The sequence below is a fragment of the Selaginella moellendorffii genome, unplaced genomic scaffold, assembly GCF_000143415.4.
Source record: "Selaginella moellendorffii unplaced genomic scaffold, v1.0 SELMOscaffold_3, whole genome shotgun sequence".
In the NCBI taxonomy this organism is placed as follows: domain Eukaryota; kingdom Viridiplantae; phylum Streptophyta; class Lycopodiopsida; order Selaginellales; family Selaginellaceae; genus Selaginella; species Selaginella moellendorffii.
The window spans coordinates 1,156,799-1,168,869 of NW_003314264.1; the positions used below are offsets into that span (position 1 = coordinate 1,156,799).

The 12,071-nt window shown below is 39.9% G+C and overlaps 2 protein-coding genes across 2 annotated transcripts; both read right to left on the reverse strand.

The window, feature by feature from the left end:
* Positions 1-6,979: 6,979 nt before the first annotated feature.
* On the reverse strand, positions 6,980-8,577 carry LOC9655118 (rRNA-processing protein EFG1). The gene is made up of 7 exons (XM_002963543.2): positions 8,328-8,577; positions 8,157-8,274; positions 7,949-8,100; positions 7,720-7,858; positions 7,547-7,661; positions 7,433-7,493; positions 6,980-7,366 (listed from the first exon to the last, which is right to left on the reverse strand). Exons 1-7 carry the CDS (start codon positions 8,490-8,492, stop codon positions 7,073-7,075), a joined length of 1,044 nt encoding a protein of 347 aa, XP_002963589.1. The 5' UTR covers positions 8,493-8,577; the 3' UTR covers positions 6,980-7,072.
* Positions 8,578-8,657: 80 nt separating this feature from the next.
* On the reverse strand, positions 8,658-11,204 carry LOC112343854 (pentatricopeptide repeat-containing protein At4g02750-like). The gene has a single exon (XM_024667905.1). It carries the CDS (start codon positions 11,202-11,204, stop codon positions 8,658-8,660), a length of 2,547 nt encoding a protein of 848 aa, XP_024523673.1.
* Between the last annotated feature and the right edge of the window lie 867 nt (positions 11,205-12,071).

Here is a 12,071-nt window from a genome sequence, read left to right on the forward strand (position 1 = left end):
TATGTCCCAAGATTCCTGACAGAGGGGGTGCTGTCAGGAATCCCCCAATTCTTGCCACATTCCTGACCTGCAGACCACATTCCTGACTCTCGAGACACTTCCCTATTCCTGACTCTCGAGACACTTCCCTATTCCTGACTCTCGAGACACTTTCCAATTCCTGAGTCTTGAGCCATATTCCTAATGATGATGTGGCGCCTCCTCGACCTCAGCTATATTTAGGCCGTCCTCGATCCAAGAGTGGTGGAGCTTCATCAACCTATAGTATATATAGGTTAGCCTTGTTCCATTTCTCCACAATCTGAATCAACGCCAGTCTAAGGCCTCTTCTTTGTTTCCACTAGTTTTTTCTCTTTGTCTTTTTGCATTTTCCAGTCTTGATCTTGTCAGGGGTCTTGACAAGAGGCTTAATTATCAATGAATAAAGCTTAAATGAAAACACAAAAGTGATCTAAGTAAGTTATCATCCGATAAACTAGGATGAGCGTATAGGAACCACCAAGATCACCATAGTTGGAAAATATAGAATTTATTATCCAACAAAATTCAATAGCCAATATACCATCAATAACACTTGATAATAAAACTTAGAGGGAAAGGGCCCATGAACAAGAATGCACCCCCTTTTCCAATCGGTTAAGGGTCTTGGGATAGTTGGGGTTAAGTGTCCTTGGGTTTGAATAGTACTGGGCTAGGTGACCTCTCAGGAAGTCCAAACTCAGGAGCTTATATTAACTATCAAAGATTTCAGATAGCATACTAAACAACTTACATAAGAGAACTCAAAAAACACAAAGTATCATTGACTAGCAAGCAAATACTCGCGAATGTATCATCCAAAGGAAGTAACATCAAATCTATCAAAACCAACTATAACAACAATCAACAAAACAGAATAAATGTGGTAAAACTAACAAACATGCATTCATGGCAACTATTGCACTAGCCAATCTAAATAGATTCTAATCAATAATACCAAGGAACTAGAGTTGCTCAAGCAAGCGGGAACTAGAGTTGCTCAAGCAAGCGTCAGCAACATCCTAATGATGTCTCAAACCCAAGAGACTAATCCAAAACAAATCATAAAGAACATGTGGTAATGCGAAAAGCTATAAGCCATCAAAGAGAATAACTAACTATCATTAATTATCCCATCAATAAAGAGATGCATAATCATTGTCGAAGAAAGAATCCACCATCCGAAGAATGGTAAATTATTCTAGATCAACAATAATCAAGCAGAACTTTTTGACAAAAATAATCAACTATTCTAGATGATAGTTAATCATTACCAATGATTGCTAAATGCAAATACTAACTTTAATATCAAAGCTAATAAGCTAAAAATGCCTTCCCCACCAATTTTTAATAAATGGAACAATGAGCATAAAACTCAAAGAACCAAAAGCTTGAAGAAGCCTATAACCAAGTCTTGCCTAACAATGATCACAAGTTTGCATGAACTAACTCAATGCTAAAGAAGATATCATGGTACAATCCACAATATCTTCCTCAACACATCCATAAGTTAAATTTCATAATGTTAAAGCTAATGAAGAGCATATCTACATCAATCCAAAAGCCAAATATATTGAAGCTATGTTTAACAAGTGATCACCAAATGATCCTCCATGAATCCATCTATAGCAAGACGTAACTCACTTCATAACAAGCGTGAAAAAAATCATTAATGATCAATATATTCCAACTCAAATCTAACAAGGACTCAAATATTCCAATATCGATCACTAATTTTTCCTCTCATAAAGCTAACATAATCCATGACTAAATCACTTTTCAAGGAAAAGCTAAAGCTCAACGCCTACTAAACAATCATGTCGAGAACATAACTAACTCCACTTGCCACTTAGTTCATTTGAACATCAATACAGTTGTTAACTAACAAATGCATGAATGTTAATAACACAAAGCTACAACTAAATCATCAACATTATCTTCATCAAGACTAATGAAACTCAATATCAATCTTATGGAGAGACATCTTATTTCACTTAAATCCCAACATCAATAATATTAACAATAAGGCATCACTTCAATGCCATCAACACTAAAATAAAGCTAGAAGAAAGTGAGAGTGAATAACCATTCAAAGTTATTTAACAACCAAGTTAACCAAAATCGAAGATACTATAGTTAGTATCCAAGACTAATTCTTCAACAATACTCAGTTATAGATAACATATCATCAAGGAATGATTCACCACATCCAAGACTCAATGAAATTTAACACCACAGATTAAACGTAACCAAATGATATCGACAAAGGTGGAATTGATATGCGTACATGGAAAAACCATGGAAGTCTAATGACACAATCCTCCATAACACCACTCAGTAAAGCAAGCCCATTACTGCTAAATCGTCATCGAGCGAAGCAAGTGTCAATAATTCATGACGAAGTCTACAAGTAATCATTAGTCACAAAACAACCAACAATTACTCTTTAACTTGCCTTCATAAGACCTAAACACTAAACTCATACTATCAAATCATATACTTGTTCAACATGAATGTAATACCCCAAACACAAGATAAAAGTTCATGAATAAGCACAAACTAAATGACCACTCGAATTCAACTCAATCGCAATAAGCTCACTAATGTGTTTAGCCAATACCTTTGAGCATACTTTAAAAAGGCTAGCTATGCATGATCAACACTTAGTTGAAACTAAAGTGTAAACCATGAGATGGACTCCTATCAGTACACAACTTCCTCGTAGACAAAGCTATAGTATAGGTACTAACATCTTAAACTCAAACAACTACGTTGGACATCACCATCCTTAGCCAAGGTGTAGGGCTACCAAGACTAAGTCAAAATCTGAGAGCTCACTACTCTCATAGAGTTTAACAAAATGCAAGGTGCAACTTGCCACTAAGCACAACGCTACAAAAGAAAGGCACAAGAGTCATCTTTTTAAAAAAGTGTAACAGCCACTTTTCTACACCAACTCTAAACTTTAACCAACTCAATTGCTTTAGCCTCAAAAGTCGGCATCTCTTTTAGATCGTATCATACAAACTACTTACTAAGGTTTAAGCTAATTAAAGTCAACTCCAACCCCTTCACTTGTTTGTATTGGCTTACGAAAATTGAGAGGTTTTCAAACAAAATGATCAACAGATCAGCCATTGGAGAAGTTTGAGAAAATTTGTGAAAAATTTTCCATCTTAGATAAAGAATGACTCTCAGTCTAGGAACACAAATTTTCAAGACTCAACCAACTTCCTCTTACTAGCAACTTCATATAGGTTCACTTCAACACTAATTTTTATGACCCAACAGCATGCTTAAGCATTAAATATCTTTGCCCATATATTCGACATTTAACACTAACATCCGTAAAATGCAAGATGAACATCTAAAGCTTGATTACGAAAACCATATCTTTGGATATCCACATTATATTTAAGACTTTTCTTCAATCACCTTTAAGATCCAATATGAAGCCAAAACATTAACAAAAAAAAATAATGACATAGAAAATCAAGGTCCAAGGAAAATTTCTCATCACTCAAAATAACAAATGCCACTTCTACTAACAGAAGTGTTAGTGATGTCAATGCCCCAACTACACATTTTCTTCATCCAACAATTTACTCTAAGTGCTAACGGATCAACTAACAAGCCATAGCAAGTGAATATTATAACCCTTTTCAACACCTTATAGGCAAACCCTCAAGGAAACAAAGTACCAACTTAAGCTTAGCATAATAAATCACTATTGAGAATCTAGTTAAAGCTACTACAATACTACTATGTGCAAGTAGACTAACTTCACTATCAATCACTTTGGGGTTAATCATCATTTAACCAAGCAACTTAGTAACCACATTACTCATTAACACATAAATATGATATAAAAATCATAATGACTTGATCATCAATTGAGCAACACCACGAGCAATGCTCATATCACTACTTCAAAGGTTTATATGAGTATCAAGTGCTAACTCAATTCGACAAAATGCAACGTAAATGTTACACTCCATCGATCGAGATTTACAACACTCAATACCATTAACTCTTGTTCATAACACAGATAAGCTTATGCCACTCTCTTTCCAACCAAACTCAAAACTAATCCAACACTAAGCTACTTAAGGAGCAATAGCAAGGTTCCCCGAAAAAGAATTGAGCATTATAACCCAAGTCTTCCAATAGTGAGACTAGACAAAATGGTTTAGCGCTTCACCGCTATCCATCCCATAATTCACCACTTATAAAACTATCATTTCCAATATGCATCAAGGTAGGGACTTTTGATTGCATAATGTGAACACGAACAATAAGTCATATCTCGTTGCAAATCATTTCTTTAAGAAGAGAAAATGATTTACATGTTTGATCCTTCGTCCCCAATGACTCTCTTTTCAATCTCATCTTTTGGTTAAACCTCAAGCTTGCTTTTGCACTGCCTTCAATCCAATCCAAGAAAAGTTTATGAGAGAGCACGGCAATAACTACTTGAACTAATAGACTAATCCTTACAATCTTGATTGATTTACTTATAATTATGCCTAGGAAGGATCCACTAGTGCCATGCTAAACAACTACAGACGAGCTTATTTACCACTGATAGCAAACCTAGGGAAGGTTTACTTTCACCCATGGTACATGGAACAGCTTATGGAACTACTGGAAGTACTCATGGAACCACCGATAAGTTAACATTAATCTTGCTAACTCAAAGTGTAAGCTTGAGTTGCTAATGTGTCTCATTCACAAGCCCAAGCGCAAACTCGTGCAAACAAAACATCTCACATCCATCCTATGAGCCTAAGCACAAGCTTGTATAATCTACTACAAAAGGTAACCAAAGTCCATACCCAAGGAACAAATGTGAAGTCTTAGCACCCAAATGTGTACTCACTCGGATCATCATTTTCATCTCTGCGTATGTAGCTTAATCTCATTGAATAGTGAGACATATTTTCTAATACCAAATATAGCGCACATGGTTTTTACCCTTTATCATATGGTAATTTACCATAGGATAACCACAAAGTAGAACCTAAACCCTTTATATGCCACATGTCACCTGCCACATGTCATATGCCACGTGTCCAAAAGATAGTGGTGCAAAACCGGAGTTTTATGGCCTTAGGCCACTAAACGAAGGAACAGTGCCAAACTCCTAAACATGAAGCCAAGGAGTGATGGCACTGGAGCACAAAACAACTTTCGAGCGTACAGCCCAAGGAGCGAAGGGACAAGAAGGTGGAGTGACTTGAAATAGTCCTAAAGTATCCAGCATCTCAATGCCAAGACCAACATGCAAAATGGAGCCAACGGAGTGTGGCATTATTTTAGCATACCAGTGGCCTAATGCGAGGATATAGGTACTCCACTAGCTAGGGCAAGCACGCAAGCGGGAGTTAGACTATGCCTTAAGTTTGCCCAACCTACCCCACTATCCTTAATATACATTTGGAATCCCCCACCCCCCTAAGGAACACACGTTTTGGGCTTTCACCCTTAGTACTAAGAGTTAGTCTTTGGGACAAGCTTGAAACTTATTAAATATGGAATGTTCTTAGATTGTGAATTTGGACACAAGACAAACCAGGATGATCTTTACATTCCGTAGATATGCCGAATAAGTGAATCTAGACACTTTTCATAAATAGCATTTGGGACCAAAATGAGACTAAACACTATCGCTATCATGCCTTTTGTGTTAGTAGACATAGTAAGCTATCATTTAGCAATATTGAAGGACCAAGCTCAATATTGTGGGGGTTCTTGATACTAGCAAGTGCAAGCTAATGACACAAGTTTCTCAAACTAGACCGAGTATGCTCAGCAAGAAACACATAGGATATTTATCCAATTTAAATGCATTATCATTGACCAGTTTCTCAACTAGCTCAAATGGGAATTGATAATGGGTTCAATAGTACCAACCTTTTATCGTCGTGGCAACAAGAAAAGAATATCCGAAAGGACTAGCTGATTGGTAATTTTTGATACCTAAAGTCACATTCGCAACAATGCCATTCCATATTTCAATATAAGCATTCAAAAGCTTTTATTATGGTAAATGCTTTAGTACTTTATTGATATTTGAGCCAATTATATATACAAATCCATCATCCTCCACAGATAGCATTGTTGATTTACAACTTCAACAATTAATATCTACAAAACCATATATCTACATCTTTAAAATCTTTTATTACTAATTTTCTTGTTTTTTAAAGTAACCAGCAATCAATACCTTTGTTAGTGGTCAGACTTTCCCATAAAACATGCATTCTCTTCCATGTTAACACTAAATTATAATTGTCCTCAAGAGTTAATTCAAAATATCCATTTGGAGAAACTAGTGGATTCAACTTGAGTAAATAGGATCTTATCTCATATTTTTCACCACTCATAAGTGTAGACCTGTAAATCCAACAATTATTAACAGCTGCATTTATAAAGGTTTTATTATTATTCATAGTGATACTCTTAAAGTTATATCTTCTAGCATTTAGTAGTTTGTATTTAATACCAACATAATCTGCTATAAGACCATAATTTCCCACTCGAGCTTCTTTTAAGATATCAAACAAAAGCTGATTAAGTTTTCCAATAATTTCTTCTCCTGATGCCCCTGTCCCTGTTTGTCTCCATGCCATACTACACATCCCATTAGGATTTCTACTGTATATCCATATGGTAATTTCAATGACTTTATTTGGTAAAGAAAGAGTTTTAGTCCAAGGAAATGCATTATACTATTTATATGTTTCTTCTATTTTACTATCCATCATATCCACTAAAATTTTTCCAATTTCATTAATATCACTTCTAGTAATAAATCTATAAAGTGTAAGAGCGTCCCAATTTACATCTGCTTCAATAGTCAGATTTGCTAATCTGAGAGTCACTATTAGAAGAATAGCTAGCTTCATGGAAAATACACAGAAATGTGAAATGCCAAATTAAACAATTACCAGCTATTTTGTATCCATCAGAAATAATATTATAAATTTACTAAATTGAAAATCACTAGTTATAGTGTATCGTGCCTAATAAAACAGTTTTCATAGGGGAAGCTTTAGTTTCTTCTTCCTTCGCTCTCGTTATAGCTGTCATTGGAGTGATCGGAGAAGGATGACGAGCTCTCGCCCGCACTCACGAATTCGACAAATGGCTCGCGATCAGTGACCTTGATCACCTCAGAGCTGATGCCCGACGAAGAATTGCAGCTCAGCATCGCATCTTCACTGGTGCTAGAAGAATAGCTTGCGTTGCAGTTGTTCCTGGCGACCGAAACGTTCCTTACGACCATGCTGTTCGTGTTCATGGCTCGAGGCGGCGGCATGAGCACCCTTGCGGCTGACTCTCGTCTCTGGAGAAAACCAAAGACAACCAAAAGCAAAAGAGAATGTTGTGGATTTTTCACTGAAAAGATTACCTCCCTATGCTGTGGAGCAACATCTGTGTCTCTTGAGGTATCATCCCTGTCATCTCCTGGCCTAAAAGAATGAAACAAAGTGCTACTATAAACTTGAAAGCATGGAAAAAATACCTCGGACTTCTGTCTGTCCACTCATCATCGGCATCGGCATCGTCACTGGAGCTTCCTTCGATAAATATATCATCCTCGCTCAAGTCCATGGGCTCCTCGTCTTCGCTCCCCGTCTCTAAGTTGTAAAAGAGAGTTAGAGGACCATTCAGAACTTTGCTTCTTTTCTTTTCTACCTTCGAGCTCAGTTCCCGCGGCCACGGCAGCACTTCGTCGGGATTTAATCTTCTCGCGGATTTCCAGCCTCCGGGATCTCGTGAGCTCGTCGTCGCTCCCGATAAACAGTGATACATACCTTTCAGACTTTGGAAAAAACTGCACGACAGTGAACCTGGTTTTTCAGTGACGAGCCTCGATATGAGATAAAGACGAGAAAGAAGAGAAGACTTTGTCTTCGCTACATACCCGCACGTATTCAAGGTCTTCTTTCAGCCTTGCAAGTTGATCCGCGATGCCGGCTATTTGTCTTGAGGCATTTGCCTGATGTGGATGATGATCCAAGTTCCAGCGATGCTGCTTCTCCAGACGTCGAATTCTTCTCTCAAGCTTCCTACGTTCTAAGCATCCAAAGAGATCCAAACGAATAAAAAGAAAGTAAAGCGACTCCACTCACCAAAGAACTTTAGCTTTCTATCCCGCAGAGCCAATTTCCGATGCGCGTGGAGCTCCGCCTGCCGCCTGAGATCTTCCAGCCGCTTCTCATGCGCGGTCTTGATCTCGAGAGGGAGAGTCTGCAAATGCGATCCAGCACTTTCCATGAATTTCCCGAAGAATTCGAGCTTACCTTCTTGAGCAGGCGCTCGATGGAGCGAATCTGGTTGCGAATTGCCTTGCGATCCCCTTCCTTGCCGCGCACAGCCAGCCCGCGGGACGATCGCGCGGCATACCCGCCCCCCAGCGACGGAGATCTTCCGGCGACACGCCTCTTGGCGTAAGGACCATGCGCCATTCCTCTACCTAGGGTTGGCGCTCACCAGGAAGATGCGCCAACACTTGGCCGCCATACTCACTGTGAATAGAAAGGAGCGAAAATGTGGATAAGGTCATCCAACGGCCAAATCAAATGCCACGTGTACGCTGAACATTAAATTGAATGCCACGTGTACGCTAGGCATTAGCAAGCTATAACATTGGAGAGCATCGAGTAGGCCGAGATCTTCCATGGTTCCAGTGCTATGGCGTGCTGGGCAGCTCGCACACCGTGTTCTAGCGATCCCTGGGCTCTACACGCGCTCAACAGGCACCCCCAAGCCACTGTCGAGCTCACCGTTTTGTCCACCACTCTGGTAACCTCTTCCGCGTCGCCCAATTCCCCCAGCCGCGCGAGGAGATCGACCACGCAACAGTAGTGCTCTCGCGAAGGATTCACGCCAAAGTCGCTCCAGATCCCCACGAAGAACTGGTAGCAGTCTTGCGCCTGGCCCAAGTGGCTCAGTGCCGCGAGAGCCCCGGTCACTGAGACCTCGTCGGGATTGACGCCGTCGAGCAGCATCTCGCGAAACATTGCGAGGGCTTCGCTCGGACGCGAGCTGGCAAATGCCGTGACGATAGTGTTCCAGGTGATCACGTCCTTCTCGGGAGTGGCGTCTAGGATCTCTTTCACTTTTTGGTCGTGGCCAGTGACTAGGTATACAGACATTATCGAATTCCACGATACCAAGTTCCACGAAGACATTCGCGTGTAGGTGGATACCGCAAGCTCAAGATCCCCGCTTTGGGCATTTGTTGCAACAAACGTGTTCCAAGACACCACATCCCTTTCCGGCATTTCATCAAAGACTTTCTTCGCGGAAGCATAGAGATTTTTTCGGGAAAGCACCGCCAGCATAACGTTGCAAGCCACAATGCTGAAGTGCGGCATCTTTTCAAAGACGTTACAGCTTCCGCCGGCATCTGCAGCCACTATTGCGTTCCAGGAAACAAAATCTCTCTCGGGCGCCTCGTCAAAGACGGACTTGGCTTGTTTCAGCTGGTTGCTCTTGCAGAACGCACTTATCATCGAGTTGAAAGAGACGAGGTCCCGGCACGGCATCTTTGCAAAGACTTCTTGAGAAGCAGCAGCCAAATCTTCCTGCTGAACAAATGTCGCCATCAGCGTGTTCCACGACATCACTTCTCTCACGGGCATATCATCGAAAACCAGTTTTGCCTGGAGGATTTCACCGGCGTTGGAAAGCACGGCCATCATGTTGTTCCACGAAGATATGCTCCGGCAAGGGATTTTGGCAAACAGATCGTCAGCTTCAGCAATGTGTCCACTGTGACCACACGCAGAAATCATCGCGTTCCAGCAGATTACGTCCCGCTGGCTCATGTTTCTAAAGAGATTGCTGGCCTCTCCAAACTTTTCGTTGCTGACGAGAATGGTGAAGAGCTCAGTCCACAATATTGGGGTGAGAACATCGCCAGGAATCCTGTCGATAAGCTCCAACACCTCCGATGCAAGACTAGAATCGATGCAAGCTTGAACGACAACCATCCAAGAAACAACGTTGTGAGTCGGCATCTTGTTGAAGGCATGGATCGCTTTCAAAGAATGACCAACTTGAGCATAGGCAGTCACCATTATGTTCCATGATACAATGGTTTTTGCAACCATTGTATCAAACATGACTCTGGCATCGTCAACATACCCAAGTTGGGCATACCCCTGGATTAAAGAGTTCCAGGAAACCGAATCTTTACACGGCATCTCGTCAAAGATAAGCCACGCTTGCCAAAGATTCCCGGCCTCGGCATTTGCCGCGATTACGAGGTTGTACGATACTGTGTTTCGTACGGGCATCCGATTGAATATCTGGAAAGCTTCTTGATAATCCCCGGTCTGGGCATGTACCGATATGAGGGTGTTCCACGAGAAAACATCACGCGCAGGATTCTCGTCGAAGAGAGATTTGCACAATTCAGCACTTGACAATCCAGTATTCATTAAAGCATTCCAAGATTCAGTGCTGTGAATCGGCATTTGATCGAACAGGTATTTGGCTTCATCGATTTGCCCCGCTTGAGCATTCGCCGAAACCATCGCGGTTGATACAACTACGTCGTGAGCAGGCATCTTTTCAAGCATCGAAGACGCCCATTCAAGATTCCCGTTGACCAGGTAGGCGCAGATCAGCGTCGTCCAGGAAACCTCATCGCGAATGCGCATTTGGTCAAACAAATTCCTTGCGTTATGCAAATGCCGGTTTTGGGCAAATGTCTGCAGCATCACATTCCACGTGACGGCGTTCCATGACGACATCCGACCATAGATATCTTGCGCTTGGTGGACGTTTTTCTGGTGTCCATAGCCAGTGATCATCACATTGTAAGTAACAAGGGTTTTAATCGGAGCCTTGTCAAAGTACTCCTTCGCGCTATATAGCTGCCCATTTTGGGCAAATGCTGAGACAATTATTGTCCAGGAGAATTCATTGGGCTCCGGGATGGATTCAAACACCAAGCGTGCGTCGTTGAGGCTCCCACACTTGCCATACATTCGTACGAGAAGATTGAGGAGGAAAGTGTTGTGGGAGTGTGGAGTCTGGGTGATGAGATTGTGGATGCGCTTGAGCTCCCCAAGATCTTTGGAGTTCCCGCAGAGATTCACAGCGTGCGCGAGCGTGTCTTGGGCGCTGGCTCTCAGTGCTTGTGCTTGCTTGGCAGCAACTTTATGCATGCCAACCAAACATAATTTTTTCGATGACAGAATATACTTCGAGATTATAGCATATTCTATTATTTAAATTAATGTTTGGATTTTAAAACATCAAATTTTGTCTAATAAACATTAATTTCTTTTCACTACTATAAAAATTCATTATTTTTATAAATTAAATATCATTGATCCACAATTTCTAGACCCTGTGGAACTTTTTGAAGTTTTTGTACATTGCACAATTGATTTTACCTATATGGTGGTCTAGATTGGTCCAAAATTGCATATTATTACTATCAGACTTATATCAATCAATTATAGTTTGGATGTCAATGCGTGTTTGATTTCAAGTGAAGGTGAAAAAAAACTCAAAAAAGTATGAAGAGGCAACAAGTATATAACAAATATGATGTCACAAGTGATATAATTTCAGTAAAAAGGTAGCTATTATGTAATATCTAAAGAAAACAACTATACAAATATCTTCTCTAATTATTACTAGAGAGATAATTTGGAAACTTGGAAAATTAATATCAATAAATCATATGCTTGTATTTTAAAAGAATTTATGTCAATTCCCTGTAAAGCATATATCCATATCCAAATTAACACCAAATTACAATTTTCCTTGTGAGTTAATTCATCTCTTAGAGAAACTAGAAGGTTAGATTTAGTAAATATCCTATTTTTCACCACTCAATAATAGTAGATATTTATATCTAATAATTAGTAATAGTTGGATTTGTATAAATTTTATTTTTGATATTTGACCCTAAACAATAATTTGCTAAAATTTTATTAAAAGCTCAATAAGGATTAGTCATTTGTCCCCATTAGGCTTTTTACTGTAGATCCATATGTTAATCTCAAAACATTTATTTTGATAGA